The sequence below is a fragment of the Sparus aurata genome, chromosome 13 (assembly GCF_900880675.1).
Source record: "Sparus aurata chromosome 13, fSpaAur1.1, whole genome shotgun sequence".
In the NCBI taxonomy this organism is placed as follows: Eukaryota; Metazoa; Chordata; class Actinopteri; order Spariformes; family Sparidae; genus Sparus; species Sparus aurata.
In genome coordinates this window covers 3,427,563-3,445,433 of record NC_044199.1, presented here as the reverse complement: position 1 = coordinate 3,445,433, position 17,871 = coordinate 3,427,563, and the positions used below count along the sequence as shown (strand labels likewise).

The following is a 17,871-nucleotide window of genomic DNA, read 5'->3' as shown; positions in this document are numbered from 1 at the left end:
GCTTTCCAGAACAACTTGCTAAAGTGAGCTACATGGTTATTCTTCATTATCCATAATGTCAGACGCTGAGAAAAGCATCTGAGTTTTATTCAGAGAAGCTGCAAAGTGCCACGATGGGATGATGAGCCAAAGTCAGAACCCCAGAACCCTTCGAGGGGGGTTATGTTAGCTCGGTTACCATCATCCAAAACTGCAGAAGTATGAGCCCAGTTAAAAGTTCCTTAATTAAACGTTCCAACATCAATAACAGACAACACCAGAAGTACTTCTCTGCCATTATCAGGCACATTGCATGAATTTAATAAAGTGCAAATCATACAAAATGTCCCTACATCTTTCTGGAGTGACCTCTCAAACCTGGAATATGGCTAGTGCAGTGAAGAAGCAGGTTGCCACTTTGAACGGTAACGGTGCGAGTGTTCGTTACACCCGGAGGCGAGGCGACTACTTACAGGCAAGAAGCCGTGATCGACGGTGTTAAAATCAAAAAGGCATCCGACTGAAACAGACTCACTCTTCTCAGGCCGAACTGTCAATGTGACAAATCCAGTTTCAACATCTGTCGGTTTGATCACACACACACACTCTTGTGCAACTAACTCTAAATATCTAACTCACTTCCTGAAATCTACACACAATCACATGGTTACATCTCCTAGAATCGCTGCATCAGATGTTCGCCTGCTGGAAGACATCTCAGTCTCTTCGTCTTCATCACAGAGCGGTTTCTCCCTCGCCTGCTCCCATGTCCACCCTCCTGTGCACCCTGCTGTCCTCTATATCCTCCCACTCGTCCTCCAGCCCCTCTCCGTCCTGCGTTCTGATTGGTTGGTTCAAGCGGAGGAGGCGGTATCTAAGTGGCACCAGGAAGAGGGCGGGGTCAGGCATGGGGTGTGGCCTCTGTGGTGATGTCACTCTCTCCTGTGGGACGCAGGCTCTGACCCTCTCCTCTCTCACCGTGACACGCCTCTTGTGTCTCGCTTCTGGTTGGCTGGGAGAGGCCGGAGGGGGCGGAGACAGAAGCCAGTCCGAGCCTCCTCCTTCATAATCTTCATCGTCTTCTTCTTCGTCATCTTCGTCCTCCTCTTCCTCTTCTTCTCCCGCCTCCTTTCCTCCGGGCTCCCCCTCTCCCTCAGCGGCAGACTCTGTGCTCTGCCGCTGCTGGAACAGTTTTAAGCGAGCGCTGTGCAGCTCGTGGCAGAGGCTCGTCGTGATGACGTTCTGCCGCTGCAGCTCGCGACTCATCAGCGTGATCTTGTGGCTGCGGCGCTTCAGCTCCTCCAGGAAGCATCGCTCTTCGTCCCTGAGGCTCCTCCCGAGCGCCGACGCTCGCGCCCGGCCGGCCCGCAGCTCCCCACGCGCCGCGACCATCATGCACTGCTGGTCCTCCAGGAGGCGCTCTGCAGCCTCGCATCGCGCTGCCAGCTCCGCCTCCTCCTCTGAGGAACACACAGAAACAAATACAAAGTGAGGCGGAACATCGTTATGTCATGAACGTGTTAGCTCTGAGGTTTTGGACTGTTTTGCACATACAAAATACACATTCAGCTGCTCACTTTAGATACAATTTCTGTTTTTATGATGCATAATTTGCATTTTTAAACGTGAATTAAATGTCATAATGTGAGAAATGAATTTTACATAACATATCTTTAAAGGCCATTTTGTCAAGATTATTTTTGTCTCATACTCTAAGCAGTAACACACAGAACACCAAAGTCTCCAGTCTTATTCTAAATATATCAATTAGGTTTATATAGACGGTCGTCCATATTATCCGTAGGCTGTTTTATGTCTTTTTTAAAATGTAAGTCTGCCGACAGTATTTTTTTCTGGTGGTACATAAAAAAAGAAACACAAAATTCCTGCTGGAAAAACCTTCGACTCTCGTATGTTGACAAAATGAAACAAGAACTTTTAATCTGACTTCATCCACTGTTCAGATTTCCTCAACTAACATTTCCTTTTAATCAACACATTCTGCCTTCCATCACGCTTTTTCCTCTCCAGATACGATTCTCATACCTCAAATCAGAAACTCATGCTTTATCATTTTTAAATCTGAGGCTCTAAAAACTGAGTCAGTGACAGAAACAAAGAACTTGATGAGCTCCAAACAGTCAGTATAAGTGCCAACACATCCATATTTCAATATCTGGCACACTGACCCGCAAACGTACATTTATTTTAACATTTTGGTTCAAGACCTTCATACAGAGTTTTTTTAAATAACGTTGTTTTATGCCTTGTCATCGTATCCCTGTCTTCTTCTTCCACAGTCGTCCTCTGTTCCTCTCCCAGAATTATAATATGAGATTTCATTATCATCTCCAACGTATCGTTTTCCATCTCGTCAGCAAAGGAGCTGTAAAGTCTCACCTTCTGTGTTTCTGTCAGGAAACCTTGAGTCCAGCTCACAGCTCAGCTCTGCAACACACACAGTAACACATGAAGACAGACGGCTTCAGGTGCAGAAGAGACAGTGGAAGAGGTGGAGAGGTGATCACCTGCAGACTGACCCTGACACCACCGTCTGACCTTTAATCTTATTAGGTCAACTTTAAATTTCATAGCGTAGATTTCTGATTTATTTTTCTACTTTTTGATCTATTTTCTAACCCCACTTTGTTGACTTTTGATCAAATAATGTCATGTTTCTTTCAAATCTCATGTTTTCCATCATCCCCGGCACACTGACCGTGACAGCGCCTCTTCAGGTGAGTGATCTCCAGCTGCAGACCGGTCAGCATGGCCAGGTGCTCCTGCTTCAGGAAGGCGATGCCTCTGTCCACACTGGCCACCTGCTGCTCCAGCCGCTCTGCATCCATGACTGAACCCCCACAGGACCTGCACACACAGGCCGGCAGCTGGATGACTGAGAGGGACCTCCCACTACAGCATGGTTACATTACAGCAGCGTCCCAGGGTGAGCTCTGACGTGGAACAGAGCCAAATCCATGGAAATCAAGTAAAATATAATATATATATGTATTCATGGAAATATATCGAGAAAGCAGCACTCAGTCTGTATTACTGTGCTTACAGTCAGGAGCTTTATTAGGTCATTAAGCTTATTTACGCAACACTCGCTCGTATAATCTCGTTCGGGGTGATTCCTCGCTCCTCTGCGCGGCTGGTCACCACACAGCTTCTACCTGTAACTGCACTCATCTCATCCCTCCGGCCTACCGTGATACTGAAGCGGTCTGCAGCTCACAGCGTCGCTCATGGATCCGCGTATCGCCCTGCTGGTTTCTGTCCTTGATGCAGCAGCAGAGACGCAGAGAAACAAAGAGCCGTCCGGCGCGTAAAGAGGCGCGTTTGTGTTCTGAGCGCTCAGGTGAGCCGCTTCACTGCAGCAGCTGCGCCTCAGTGTTCATGGATCCTGCTGCAGTCAGGAGGCAGAATAACCTCCTCATAACCTTCCTGCTGCCGCCGCTGCTGCTGCTGCTGTGTTCACAACAAAGCAGCCGAGTATGAGGAGTGATGAGTGCCACGCTGCAGGAGGAGGAGGAGGAGGAGGAGGAGCTCCGTGTCAATGATGCTGTCTAAAGGAAATACATTTGTTTTATCCCATAAGAAGAAAAAAGGAATCTTGTGGAAGATTGTTTCTATTACTTAAAGGAAAAACCTTTGTAAATATATATATTTATATATTCACATGGTAAATCATAATTCCAAGATCTACAGACTAAATTATGACAAAAAAATCTGAAATTATTACGTAACAATTCAAAATTAAGAATAAATAAATGTTGATTTAAAAATATATATGTATCATTTACAAATTAGGACTTTTGTATCTTATATTTTTGCCTTTTTATCTCATAAAGGCAATGTTTAATTTCAGAATTTTGATTTTTTAATCTCATAATTTTGAATGAATATTGACTTTTAATATTAATTTCTTTCTTTCTTTTTTATCCCTTTAACTGGTAGAAATGAGCTTCCACACAAACACCTCGTCCTTCCTCTGAGCTTCAATGTGTATTTACTAGGGCTGTCAAACGATAAAAAATTTTAATCGCGATGATTCGCATTTTGTCCATAGTTAACTCGTGATTAATCGCAAATTAATCGCAATTTTTTTGGCACATTTCTTTCTGTTCTAAATGTACCTTAATGTGTTTTTTTCATGTTCTTAATACTTTAACAACATAAGAAAGTGCAAATATGCTTGTTTTATAAAATTGTTTATTCAACACTTCAAATCATGCAAGAAAATAAAAGGCTCACAAAATATCCCCTAAATGGGATCAAAACATGGTGATGTCAGCTTTTTGGCGAGGGGGGGGGCTCTCTGCATCTGCCGTGTGTTTGGCTTACAAATGATATTTGAGACTCGACGTACTTCAGTGGTAACTCATTTCATGTCGACAGTACGTGCAGATAACTTTTGTCCTATCGACCGAACCATCTGGCAGTGTTTTGAAAGTGAATTTGCCGTTCATAAGTCCTTTCTCCGTTTACTTTCACTTTCGCTTTTCAGTCCACCGTGTTTTTCCCCAACGCCAACCCTGCTTCTTCTTCTTCTGATTCCCTTTCTTATTCTTCTGCCACCCTCTGGATCAAGACTACAGCTGCCACGACGGCCGTAAATCAAACAATGCGCATTCCTTTTTTGAAAAAATACAGAGCATTAATCGCGCGTTAAGAAAATTAACAGCGTTAAGAGGAAGTTGCGTTAACGAGTTATTAACGCGTTAACTTTGACAGCCCTAGTATTTACATTTATTTGTTGTTTCATTTATTTTGGAAAAGTGTCAAATAATGTAAAAATAATTAGATATCCTTTAAAGTATATTTAGCAAAACAAAGTATCAAAAATAAATGATTGTTAATTAAATGCGGCCCATTTGTCTTGTTAGAATTATGATTTATTATCAGTTTTGTATTTAAATGTACTACAAAGAACTTTAAACTGGTTTTAAATTTAAGAAACTAGTGAAAAATCAAATCCTCACATTTGAAGCTGGAAATTATTATTATTCAACAGTCAAAACCGGTCATTGATTACTTTTCTGTCTATAACTTTAACATGATTTGTCTCACTGTGACATTAATCTTCCCTCATATGTTTGCTCAGCAGATTTCAGTGCAGAATAAAGTCATTTAAACTCAGTTAACCAGCATAAATATCATTTTAATATAAACACTACCTGAACGAGGATAACTCTGCATTGCTGGTTGCTTCAGACCTTTTATTATTCATATTCTCCAGAGTGATAATAACGTTTTTGCCGTAAATCATTAATCAGTTCAGGTCAGTTTATTTCCCGTGTGATGTTTTGGTTCTAAGACATCATGTAAATGCTACACATATAGATAATTCCACACACAGCAGGTAGAGTTAAATGTTTTCCTTTCATCGTGGCCGTCTGCTCCCTGTGAAGAGGTCGACGAGGCTCATCCTCTCCTTGCTGTCCTCCTCCTTCTTGCTCATGCTGGGGAGGGGAACTCGCTCGCTGTGCTCAGAGGTCTCGTAGAAAGGACAGACTTTCAGATGAGCAGATATCGGAGGGATGTCGGCCATGTGCCACGAATCCACTGCGGAGAAGAGGTGACTGAACTCCCACACCTGGAGAGAAAAAAGGAAAACATACATCACAGCTAGGAGAGGATTCATTATTGCGAAATACCGGGTGGACTGGATGGTTCAGTGTGAACATCTCACAGGTTTGGCCTTCCACTTGGCTCCTCCATGTGAGTAGGTCTTCCTCTCCCAGCGGAGGGTGACCATCCCTCTCTCCTGCAGCAGCGTGGAGCACACCTGCCTCATGAGCAGGGACACCAGAGCCAGCTGGGACAGGGACAGGCTGTCCAGGAACGTGGCCATGTGGCACAGCACCTCGTAGGGCAGCGAGCTCAGGGAGTCCTCCCCTCCACCTCTCCTCCTCCTCTGAGCGGTGGAGGAGTCGGCCGAGCTCCCCGGCGGCCGGGAGGCGTCACCTGCTGAGGCTACGAGTGTCGGTCGCAGGTTGAAGCTTCTGAGCTGCTGACTAGAGAGGAAAAGACACAAGCCAGAGTTCAGTTATAACATGTAGAGCAACTGTAGAGTGTCTGTAGATTCAGTTTGTGTGCCGTCAGGTTCATACGTTTATTTTGGATGCCTACGAGAACAAAGTTACGTGCTTTGCTTTTCTCTCTCCGTCTGAACGCTTCATTTTTCTTCCTGTCTCCCTTCGTGAAAACACCTGTCTGCTCTGATTGGTTTGCATGTTCTCCCTGTGCTTACCTGGGATTCCTCCAGGTAGTCAGACTTCCCCCACCATCAAAACATGCACAGTAGGTTAATCCTCCAGTCAGTGCCCATGACTCAGATCTGGACTGGTCACCGGGTGCCGACTGCTCCCTAAAGCTGGGTGAAATCCAGTGTACCAGTTTCACTATGTTGCACACCAAATAAAAATCATTGCTCTTCTTCTTCTACTGTGTTCATGAGTGAGTCGCCATCTCCATCTTGCAGTTTGTTGCTAAGAAGGTGATGTACAGCGGGTTTTTAGAGCTTTCTCACTGAAAATAGTCGTCTGCTGCAGCTGAAAACACTTTTCGAGCTGAGAGAGTGAAACGAAACAGTCAAGTTAAAGCCGGGAAGCTAAAAAGCTCCGTAAAGCTGAGAGGAGCTGCAGCTGTGAACTGTGAATATCCTTTATAGCCACTTTAAAGGGATATTCCGGTGTAAATTTACTCCATGGTCTAACACACCGTGAAACTGTGTTAGACTCCCTCTCGAGAGATCAAGTTAGCAGACCGCTAGCTAACGTAGTTTTATCAACCTCAGAAACGACCGCACGACAACAATACACTGCAGTAAATGGATCCAAATATAAACCGCCACCAAAAAGCCACAAATAATGCTCAGAACAGCACCAAACTTCAGCCACATTAGAAACAGGGTCCCAGAATATTTCGAGGCATCAAACATTTGATATAGTTGCCGTATTTGTCGGAATATCAAATGTTTGATGCCTCGAAATATTCTGGGACCCTGTTTCTAATGTGGCTGAAGTTTGGTGCTGTTCTGAGCATTATTTGTGGCTGAGGATGCTAAAACTACGTTAGCTAGCGGTCTGCAAACTTTACCTCTAGAGGTGTGTTAGACCATGGATTAAATTTACACCGGAATATCCCTTTAAAGTTTAAAGCAGTGTAATTCTTTAAAGACAGCTGTTAGACCCTGATGTCGGACTCTGGACTGATGCGTCGTGCTCACTTATAGGAGACGGTGGCTTTATGTGTGGACGGCTGGAACCTCCTCTGGCTGTAGGTGCATCCCAGGTACGCCAGAGGGCATCTCTGCTCGAACCATCCGCTCAGAGACGTCTGGATGTCGCTGTGGACGTTTCTGAGGAGGAGATGATCGATGACACATTAATGAACGTGGTGAGAAAGCCAATTACAACAACAAAAAAATGATTCTGCTCCAATTTCACATGAACAATATGCATCCAAAAGTTCACATTTCTAGTTGTGTGCATCCTTTTTTGACGCATGCGACAGGAGAAGGGACTCGAGCGCGGCACCTGAAATGCGTGGCGAACTCCCTGCGGTGGAAGGTGTGACCGCAGAGGAAGGTGAAGACGCAGCTGGCTCTGCTGTGTCTGCCGCTCACCCTCTCTGACTGCAGCTGCAGGTGGAGCTTCAGAGGCCTGTCCGCCGTCACCTCCGCCAGGGTCGTCTCGGCTTTGAACGGAGCCGTGCGGAACGAGTGCGTCTGCGTTCCGATGTCAACGAAGAGCCCGTCGGCTGCCTTTGTCTCGCTGATCTGCAAGGAAACCAACCAATGGACTCTAGTTAAAGGACCATGTCAGTGTTTTTACAAGTAAATGTAATGTATTTATTTGGTCAGAAACTTCTGGCTCACCTTGTGACCCATGACCTCCATGTCAGCGTAGCCCAGCAGGGTGGCTTCCGCTTCATCACAGAACCACTCCTCCTCGCCGACGCCGAGGTCCGACGTGTCCACACTGCGGGGCTCCATCGGCGGCCGAATATCTGTGTCGTACACCCGCTCGCGGTAGTGATAGCTGACAGGTAACTTAAAAAAAGAAATACAAGAGTACACTGAACACATCTTTAATTTATAAGCTATTAGGTCACGTTGAAACCAACTGAGCATCCCTCGTCTCACCCTCGCCTGCAGTGGCTACAGTACAAACAAACATAACGATGCAGTTTCATCAGGCTGGAGCAGATCTTAGCTGCAGGTGTTTGTATTTCATGCGTTAACAGAGTCATTTATAAGAGGCACCAGTAAATAAAAGCAGCTTTAATCATCACCCTGAACGTGCGCTCGGTCTGGACTGGGATCGGCTCCAGGCTGCCGTAGACGAAGTCCTTCTCCCTGGGCGTACAGGCCTGGATGTGTCCAAAGGCCATCAGCATGCGGCCATGATGCACCACGTACATGTTGTACTCCTGAGGGGTGAGCTCCTGCCCCAGACGCTCCATCACACCCTCCTGCCACGGGGCCAGCCCCGTCTTAGTCGTGTCTGGCGGAGGGCAGCTTTGGGCTCCAGCTGCACCGTCATCTCTGTCGCCCGCCTCTGATTTGTTCCCCACGCCGTCCCGCGTCTGGTTCGTCGCCTTCTCTCCAGGCTTTGGGTTTTCTTTGGGATTGTCTTTCTCTGCCTCGGCGACAGCGCAGGCGCCTTTCTCCATGCCGAACATCATCTCACAAATGTTGTATTTCTCGATGTTGATGCTGAAGTCTTGCACCACGCTTGTCTGCGCCGGCTCTTCAACGCGAGCCTCACGCACGGATGTAGGGCGATCTACAGCGGCGATAAAGACAACGAAGGAGGGAAGAATGCACAGAAACCGCATTACTTTGTGTGTCTAAAAAAATAGGAAACATTCATTACAAACATTTTTAACATGCATGCAAATATGAAGCTGAAATTCCAAAGTTTACGATGTTCTTTACTTCCTCAAAGAACAAAGGACGCAGTAATTTCACTTGGAACCAGTGAAAATAACTTAAATTGTGTATTAATGTAGGACTGAAGTGTAAAACCACCTCAAAGTCCCTCTTTTAGTTTGTGGACTCCGTTCTGAAGCCTCGAGTTTGACATTCAGGAAACTGTTTACTGAGGGAATAAAAAGGTGGGAACTCGAGTCATTTTCTCATAAGCTTACATGCAATCAGACTTCATTTTGGGGGTTTAAGGCCTCACGTTCAGATCCAGACACTTCATCCAAACCCATAATGGACTTTTTAGTCAGAGCAGGCATCATTCAAACTGTGATTTACCCTCATTGGACTCTTTCTTCACGTCACTGTTGACCGAGCCTCCCACAGCAGCCTCCTCTTTCTTCTCATCCTTCAATTCCTCCTCCTCTGCCTCCGTCAGCTCCGGATAGAGCGGCTTCATTTTCAGGCGGTTGAAAAGTTCCTTCTGATCCACCAGGGCCATGGCCAGATCCAGAGCCTCCACCTCCCCCTGCTCCTCTCTCTCCTTCATCACCTGCTGCTTCAGAGCTATATCATTGTGCGGGTCCGTGTCGTCACTGGGCCAGCGGAGCCACTCCACGGAGCAGCACACCACGCTGGCCGGACACACCTGGAGGTGAGCGGCCTGCGAGGAGCGAGGCAGGTGGACCTGGCAGCCGTACGCAGCGTTGAGGCAGGGCACCCTGACGTTAGGGCAGAGCAGCAGGTGATCCTCCTCTTTGCACAGGTGGAAGACAGCTCCACAGAGCAGGCGGCAGGGGATGAGTGCACAGCACACAGAGACCTCCACCCGGGCCCGGCAGCGCCGGCTGTAGCAGGAGTCACAGTGGACATGCTGTCGCTGCCTGGAGGCCCGAGAACGATGACTCTGAGAAGGAAGGAGCCAAAAACACTATTACACATTATATCAACCTTTCATACTCTAAATCTGTAATTTAACATCTGAACGTCTGTGACTCACCATATCTACAGGACTCAGGTGTTTTTCAGTCCTGCAACAAATCCAGAAAATCGACACATAGATTCATACGTCGGCCATCAGCTCGAAACACTGACTCACACACACACACAGCAGCAGGACTGTGATCCTCAAATAAAGCAACATCTACTCGTGATCCATCATCAGAGCTCCCATGTGTCAGATTATATTATTTCCCAGGAATTCACAAGAGTTTTATCCTGTTTGAGTTTCAATAAACTCCAGAAGGTAATCGTTTTCATATATTGTCCAATCAATGTCTCGTGGTGACAGAACCAGTAAACAGAACCCGACCCAGGTAGACTTAACCAAACCAGACATGAAAAAGAACAATAAATTAATATAAAATGTGAAGTTCCAACATATCTGTGGTTTGCAGAAACATGCATTGCACACAATCAGCTGGTGATCGGGTCGATGTTCCTCCTGTGAACTAATAAAAACTAATTGCTCGGCAGTCATGTTCAGATTTTACGTCATGCGACACTGACAGAAAGTATCTGATCAGCTCTAAAAGCAACTGAAATATTAGATTCAGGGTTCGTACACATTTTTCAAGGTCAAATTCAAGCACTTTTCAAGGACTTTTAAGGGTAATTTACAAAATTTTCCAGCACCTTATCGCTGGGGTAAAACACATATCTACAGGAATATATATACTCATGATTATTTTTTTTCACTTTTTATCACAATTATGTACATTGCATTATGCTGTAAACATCTAAAATGATGTTTCATGATAGCAAAAACTTTAGAAATTAAAGGAGAACACAAAGTTTTATCCAAAAAAAGGGAAGCCACTTGGCGTTCTTCAGGTACACTTGCCCCGGGACAAAGAGAGACCTGAGAGCACCTTGTACTTTTCTTTTTTGACATAAACTTTTATAAGCTTTTCGCTTATTCATCAAAGTTTATTAATACTGAATGTGTCATCAGTCCAAATTGCATCAAATTCACCTTCTCCTCAGCCATCCTTCTCTATTGCTACCAGGCTGCATGTGTGATGATACACACAGACTGATTTTATTTCTCCTTGTAATAAGAAAACCATCCAGTCTGATCCCAATGTTGCCAAGACACAGAGTTATAATGTCAAGCACTTTCAAGCACTTAAACTAAAATCCAAGCACTTTTCAGACCTTGAAAACACAACATTGAACTTCAAGCACTTTCAAGGATTTCAAGCACCCGTACGAACCCTGTAGATTAGATCAACAAACACAGACACTTTCATGTTAACACACTCACAGAGGGATCAGTCCTCATCCAGACTCAGGTCTTACCGAGGGCGCTCTGCAGGCGTGTTGACATGCTCCTCTCTTTGGTTTTATAACGCTGCTTTCAGTCGCCGTGCTTTTTGTACTGACAGGTTAAAATTAGCCAAGACGCAGCCAGCAGGTTCAGCAGGAGGAATGACTCCCCCCGCAGTCTGTCGCCCTGCTGCAGTGCACTCAGGCCAAACCTCATCCAGATTTCTTCACTCTGAGGAGGAATGAGTGATTCTGAGCTCCTGTTTGCTGCACAGAATCAGAGCTTCTCCCTCTGTTTGAATGAGACACATGACAATGCTTTGGTCCCACGAACACCTCCACTAGAGGACACTGTTTGGACGACACATGAGACTTTATTTTGCTGTCTGCAGGTTTAAATCAAACCATAGAGAGCAGCACAATATCCATCAGAGGGGAAGAGGGAGAGGAAGACTTCCTGATGTAAGGCTCTGAGGCGGCTGGTAACCAGAACCATGTTTCTGACCACCTGTGTAACATTTCTCGGTCGGCGCTCGGCTCTATTTATAACACACACACATAGCACAGACACACACAGACAGTCTTTAAAGCACAAGACGGACATGCAAGCAGTTTGTTTCTCTTCTCTCCAGCTCTTACAGCGGTCAGTCTGTAACTGACTCTTGCTGTTGACTCAGGACCTGACTCAGGTGTGTTCACAGGTATTTTATGTGCAGCTGGTTGTACTGAAAGACCTTGAGACTCATAGTTTCCTCTCTGTTTGCAGGACAGACCTTCAGCTTCAGATAACCTCTGCTGCCAGAGGAGCTGAAGCATGGTACGGTTTTATAACTAGTTCCCCGAATGTTGCTGTGAGGTTGAAACCATCTTACTCAACACTCATGAAAAGTTTTTTTATGTTTTGGCTTTTGATTGAAGCTGCAAGATGTTTGCACTTTTCAACTGGCTGAACCATTACATCAAAATTGAAATATCGTGGATGATTCCCCAACAAGTCTGACGCGTTTGGTAACTTTAGAAACCTCAGGATCGCATCCAGAATTTAAAATTAAGATCTGTTGGTTTGAATGATGTTTGACTGCAAAGCATGAGGTTGTAAACAGTGATGTACCTGCAGCTCAGAGCCGCTGATGGAGGTTAATCAGAATCAGAATACACGAGGAATTTTAAAGTAGGTGACGACTGTCCAGATTTATCCAGTGGTGCAGAAAGTTTGACTTAGATTGTGCAAGGTCGCAGTATGTAATGTGCAAAATAAGATTACTGGTTACTAAAGCTAACGTCATGTAAGTGAAGGGGAGGAGGTCGAGGGTCAGTGGAGGTCACGGACCTCGTGGATGAACGCTTATACAAACTGTACAGCTGAACATGTTTCAAATGTTTCATGTTACTTTTCTGTGATTTCACTGAATTTGAAGTTAAAATAAAAAACAAAGTGACTTTTCTTGATTCTATAAAGCCTACATTTCCCACAATGCAACTTAGTGACATCACTGGAGGTCAATTTACCAGATTACATGCAGCTTCCTCTGGAGCCACAAAAGCCGCCATACTACTTTTTCCACATATGCAGCGGAGACCTGTAAACACACGTTAATATGTTAAATTGGTGGATTTACCCTTTAAAATAAAATCACCGTAGAGGACTTTAGTGGCTCTGTAAGATTCTGACATCTCTTTTCTCGTCACTAAACCCATCAGAGTCATCGTTCTCGGGCCTCCAGGCAGCGACAGCATGTCCACTGTGACTCCTGCTACAGCCGGCGCTGCCGGGCCCGGGTGGAGGTCTCTGTGTGCTGTGCGCTCATCCCCTGCCGCCTGCTCTGTGGAGCTGTCTTCCACCTGTGCAAAGAGGAGGATCACCTGCTGCTCTGCCCTAACGTCAGGGTGCCCTGCCTCAACGCTGCGTACGGCTGCCCGGTCCACCTGCCTCGCTCCTCGCAGGCCGCTCACCTCCAGGTGTGTCCGGCCAGCGTGGTGTGCTGCTCCGTGGAGTGGAACCGCTGGCCCGCCAACGACGCCCACTCCTACCCAAACACAGAGCTGCATGAAAACCTGCTCAGGGAGAGAAAGCAGGGAGGATGTCTGGACCTGGCCATGGCCCTGAAAGACCAGGACCTCCTGTTTCACTCCTTAAAGATGAAGAAACTGTTCCCAGAGCTGATCCAGAGTGTGGAGGAGGAGGAGAAAGAGGAGGAGAGGAGGGAGGAGGAGAGGAGGAAGGAGAAGAAGAAGGAGAAGCAGAGGAAGGCGGCAGAAAAGAAAGCTGCAAAGGAAGCCAGTGGTCACACCTGGCAGTCTTTTACCAGGTTTTCCTTCCCTAGCCTTAGGCAAGACGAAGATGAGGATGAAGATGAAGATGAAGATGAGGTTAATGATGAGGATGAGGTTGAGGTGGAAGATCAGCTGGTGCTGACCCAGGAGGAGAGGGAGGCTTTAGCCAGGGACAGAGAAGTGCAGGCCGATCTGTTGGAGAACTACAACGCCTGGGAGCGCATGTTCAGTATGGAGATGGGCGGCTGCAGAACGGCTGGAGCAGGAGGAGGGAAGGGACCGGCTAAAGGGAGAGGAAGAGGCCTGGGCTCCCTGACAGAGGAGGAGGAAGACACCTGTACGGGTGCTGCAGCATCAAACGCCTGCAAACAAAAATCCTCCACATCCTCCTCCTCCTGTCTCACTGGAATACAGAAGAAGAAGAAATATTATTACGGACATATTGAGCCGATGAAGATTATCACCGTGCGTACCTTTAAAGTCCCGACCAGCTTCTCCGCCAGGCAGGGCCGCATCCGAAACCCTGGTTTCTACAAGAGGGAGAGTCTGGCTGTGGATACCAGCGACCTGGGGGTGGCGCTACAGGACATGCCAGTGTGGGAGGAAGTTCAGGTGAGGGAGAGAAATTCATCCTCTTTATAAAAATGTGGGAAAATATCACTGAAGCGCCCTCAGTACAGGAAGTTGTGATGTTGTAACTACTGTCTCTGGGAATTATTTTGTCCAATCACCACAACTTTTCTGCAGAGATGACAAATCATAATGATGAGGCTGGTCCGGCAGAATTCACAGAAATTGGACTTTGGACTGTTTTCCATATTGGTCGCAGTTTGTTTAGGTTGAGGCACCATAACTGCTCTGTTATGTTTAGGAGAAGATCCCAGTTTGGATTAAATTAGTCTGTATGTTCAGTGAGGAAACGTATATTAAAAACAAGTCGACTTGCTCCGTGTGGGACTTGTGGGCTCTGATGAGGACGTGTCTTGCTGCTACGCCAAAACCTGAAGCTTCGTAGTTTGAAGCGTTACAGCGACTGATCATCAGCTTATAAAGTTGTCTTGTCAGCAAACAGTTGCATATTTACACGTGCAACAGACACGGAGCAAACAGATCGTTTATTGACATTACTAGGGGGAATATTCACTTTCTTTACGCTCTGTTTTTGGTCTCCACCACGCAAATATCTGGCTCTTAAGCCACTAGACGTTACACCCTGTTCACTAGGTTGTTGCTAACTTTGTTTTAATTCAGTAATAAAGAGGTAGACAACAGTTAAGATCTTTTTCACTAAACAATGCTATGAGGGTGAGCCAAAACTTTCCCGTTGTGGGCTGTAAAACCAAAACGAGTTAGAAAACTGAACTAAAATGATCTTAAGGAAACCGCTGAGTTCTTAGAGGACCACTCACCATCACTTAATCCACTGTTATTACCCAGAGTGTGCGAGATAATCCTCACAACACACATTTAGCCCAGAAGTTATCCCAGAATATGAAGTGTGATAGGCCCTTAACTTACATTAAGCATAATTATAAGAGAAAGGAACTTGATGAATGAGTTACAGATGAGTTCAGTGTCATTTTACTTGTTTAATACCTCCATGACTCCACGTAAACTCTTAATAAATCGTGTTAAAGTGACCACAGTGTCTGATCTTTCTCCTCAGGCCTCCCTGCTGTGCTCCCTGGAGAAGGAGCAGCGGGGTCACCTCATCGCAGAGAGCGTCTGCACCGACGGTCTGTTACAAGACGAGGGCACGCAGACCTACGACTTCCTGTCCGCTCCCTTCAGGAGAAACACGTCGCTGGCTGACCTCACAGCTGCCAAACCGCTGGAGCTGCACCTCCAACTGCAGGTGGAGAGCGTCACCAGCCGCCACCACAAGGCCAGCTCCGCCTTCACCTTCCTGTGTGGACACAGCTTCCAGCGCAGAGAATACGGCACACATTATAAGTGGGTCTTCTTTCTGTCCAAGACATTTAAGTTCTTCATTATATATTTGATGTAGTTTTGATCACAGTTAGAAAAGTTCTTCACACAGAGAAAAGGAAATGATTCATCACTGACCCGATCTGGCATCACAGTGAGATGAAAACACACACCATAAATAAGTCTTATCCCTCCCTCTGGTTTATTATTAAGTTATTGAACTGAGCCAAAGCAACACACTGATGCTCTCGGTTGCAGGAACATCCACAGTGACATCCAGATGGGTGTGAACGGATGGTTCGAGCAGAGGTGCCCGCTGGCCTACCTGGGATGCACCTTCATCCAGAAGAGGTTTCAGCCGTCCACACACGAAGCCAACGTTTCTTACAGGTGAGAGAACAGTTTGTCTTATAATTCATGTAAAAGAAGCACATTATGAATGGAGCAAAGGAAATGTAAGAGCGTAAACAGATTCAGATAGACAGAGCGTGTGATTAAAGCCTCTGCAGCGTGTGTAGAAACTGAAAAGAAACTAAAATCAGAATTTGAAGGTGAACAAGTCTCAACCAATTGATCCCTTGCAGATAAATTACATGCAAGTCGGGAAAACTTGACTGCAGTGATGTGCACAAGGGGGGGGCAATTGTTGAAAAAACGCACGCTAAAGTGCCCTCTTGGGAGCCAAAACATGCGCTAAAGTGTCCTCTCGGGAGACAAAAGCGTGCCAAAGTGCCCTCTTGCTTGGCAAAACATGCGCTAAAGTGCCCTCTTGGGAGCCAAAACGCATGCTAAAGTGCCCTCTTGGGAGCCAAAAAACGTGCTAAAGTGCCCTCTTGGGAGCCAAAACATTTCGCTAAAGTGCCCTCTTGGGAGCCAAAACGCGTGCTAAAGTGCCCTCTTGGGAGCCAAAATGCGTGTAAAGTGCCCTCTTGGGAGCCAAAATGCGTGTAAAGTGCCCTCTTGGGAGCCAAAACATGCACTAAAGTGCCCTCTTGGGAGCCAAAACATGCGCTAAAGTGCCCTCTTGGGAGCCAAAATGCATGTAAAGTGCCCTCTTGGGAGCCAAAACATGCACTAAAGTGCCCTCTTGGGAGCCAAAACATTTCGCTAAAGTGCCCTCTTGGGAGCCAAAACGCGTGCTAAAGTGCCCTTCTTTTCACCCCTGCCCTTCAAAAAGTCTGTGCACGCCACTGCTTGACTGCAAACACCTTTAAAGACCAGTTTCACCTTTGCTTTCAGTGAAGACCTTGGCTGCTTCAGCCTGCATCCCACCACCCCCGTCTCTCTGGGTGACGCCTCCCGGCCACCGGGGAGCTCGGCCGACTCCTCCACCGCTCAGAGGAGGAGCAGAGGTGGAGGGGAGGACTCCCTGAGCTCGCTGCCCTACGAGGTGCTGTGCCACATGGCCACGTTCCTGGACAGCCTGTCCCTGTCCCAGCTGGCTCTGGTGTCCCTGCTCATGAGGCAGGTGTGCTCCTCGCTGCTGCAGGAGAGAGGGATGGTCACCCTCTGCTGGGAGAGGAAGACCTACTCACATGGAGGAGCCAAGTGGAGGGTGAAGCACAGTGTAAGAGCCAGAGCGTCTGTCAGGAGGATTTATGAAGATTATACACAATATATGTATTGAAGCAACAGCAGTTTGAAGGATTCAGTTTCAGTGATTCAAATTAAGCTTGATGTATAAAATATGTATTTTTCTGCAGCATCTGTGAAAATTAACTTCCTGGACTCAGAAGTGACTCTTCAGTTGTCTCTGTGATTTCAGGTGTGGCAGTTCAGCACCATGTTCTCCTCTGTGGACACGTGGCGCTTCAAGGACGTCCCGTCCATGTCCGAGCATCTGAAGGTGTGTCCCCACTTTGAGAGAGAGTCCAGGACGGAGAAGATTCACCTGCCGCGTGTCAAAGAAGACGTCCAAACCAAATCCAGCTGCAAAGCTCCGACTCTGGTTAACTTGTTCCAGCAGAAGAGGATCATGATGTAAAGCTCTGATCGGTTATTATAAAGCAGTGACCTTGTTGCATGTTGTCAGTTTTTCCCTGTCGTCACTGTTATTTTAAAATAAAGGAGAAAAATGCCGTTAAAAACACGAGTTGTGAGATGAAGGTTGGAACACTGATGTCTTAACAGCAATTATGACATCAAATGCACACAGACTCAATGAACCTTTATTTATAACTGATGAAAAAGAGGAGGTGGTTTGTTCTGGATCCGGCTCTCTGTTTGTTCACCGAGCAGACAGGACCGCCTCTTTATGGAGTTCTCTGTCCTGATTGGATAAAGTGGGCAGGGATACCAGAAAATGTGTTTCCTGTCTTGCTGCATGTGGAGGAGAGACACGAGTGACAGAACAAACACTCCTCAACAGTGATTACTGATCAATAGAGATATTTAACATTTATTCTAATGTATTTGATATATTTATTATACCCATATTAATAAGAAAATAATGCTTACAGCAACTTTAACACAATTGCAAGTAGAGG

The 17,871-nt window shown here is 46.2% G+C and overlaps 3 protein-coding genes across 7 annotated transcripts; 1 reads left to right on the top strand and 2 right to left on the bottom strand.

Annotated features, from left to right (window-relative positions):
• Positions 1-263: 263 nt before the first annotated feature.
• On the bottom strand, positions 264-3,501 carry LOC115593551 (coiled-coil domain-containing protein 92-like). Of its 3 annotated transcripts, none has more exons than XM_030437102.1 (4): positions 3,190-3,501; positions 2,699-2,933; positions 2,380-2,427; positions 264-1,439 (listed from the first exon to the last, which is right to left on the bottom strand). In XM_030437102.1, the coding sequence occupies exons 2-4, from the start codon at positions 2,826-2,828 to the stop codon at positions 715-717; spliced, it is 903 nt and encodes a 300-aa protein (XP_030292962.1). In that variant the 5' UTR covers positions 2,829-2,933; positions 3,190-3,501; the 3' UTR covers positions 264-714. The 3 variants fall into 3 exon arrangements, with proteins under 3 accessions (XP_030292962.1, XP_030292961.1, XP_030292960.1); XM_030437101.1 differs by having other exon boundaries at positions 2,699-2,847; positions 3,190-3,500; XM_030437100.1 differs by having other exon boundaries at positions 2,699-3,501.
• A 1,358-nt stretch (positions 3,502-4,859) lies between these two features.
• On the bottom strand, positions 4,860-11,483 carry LOC115594804 (F-box only protein 40-like). 2 transcript variants are annotated; one of them, XM_030439055.1, is made up of 9 exons: positions 11,181-11,483; positions 9,915-9,945; positions 9,254-9,821; positions 8,281-8,774; positions 7,865-8,038; positions 7,524-7,765; positions 7,214-7,345; positions 5,675-5,999; positions 4,860-5,578 (listed from the first exon to the last, which is right to left on the bottom strand). In XM_030439055.1, the coding sequence occupies exons 2-9, from the start codon at positions 9,915-9,917 to the stop codon at positions 5,366-5,368; spliced, it is 2,151 nt and encodes a 716-aa protein (XP_030294915.1). In that variant the 5' UTR covers positions 9,918-9,945; positions 11,181-11,483; the 3' UTR covers positions 4,860-5,365. The 2 variants fall into 2 exon arrangements, with proteins under 2 accessions (XP_030294915.1, XP_030294914.1); XM_030439054.1 differs by having other exon boundaries at positions 11,216-11,483.
• Positions 11,484-11,646: 163 nt separating this feature from the next.
• On the top strand, positions 11,647-17,474 carry fbxo40.1 (F-box protein 40, tandem duplicate 1). Of its 2 annotated transcripts, none has more exons than XM_030439053.1 (7): positions 11,647-11,871; positions 11,954-11,999; positions 12,884-14,068; positions 15,123-15,409; positions 15,644-15,775; positions 16,625-16,952; positions 17,151-17,474. In XM_030439053.1, the coding sequence occupies exons 2-7, from the start codon at positions 11,997-11,999 to the stop codon at positions 17,367-17,369; spliced, it is 2,154 nt and encodes a 717-aa protein (XP_030294913.1). In that variant the 5' UTR covers positions 11,647-11,871; positions 11,954-11,996; the 3' UTR covers positions 17,370-17,474. The 2 variants fall into 2 exon arrangements, with proteins under 2 accessions (XP_030294913.1, XP_030294912.1); XM_030439052.1 differs by having other exon boundaries at positions 11,648-11,871; positions 11,949-11,999.
• The last annotated feature ends 397 nt before the right edge of the window (positions 17,475-17,871 follow it).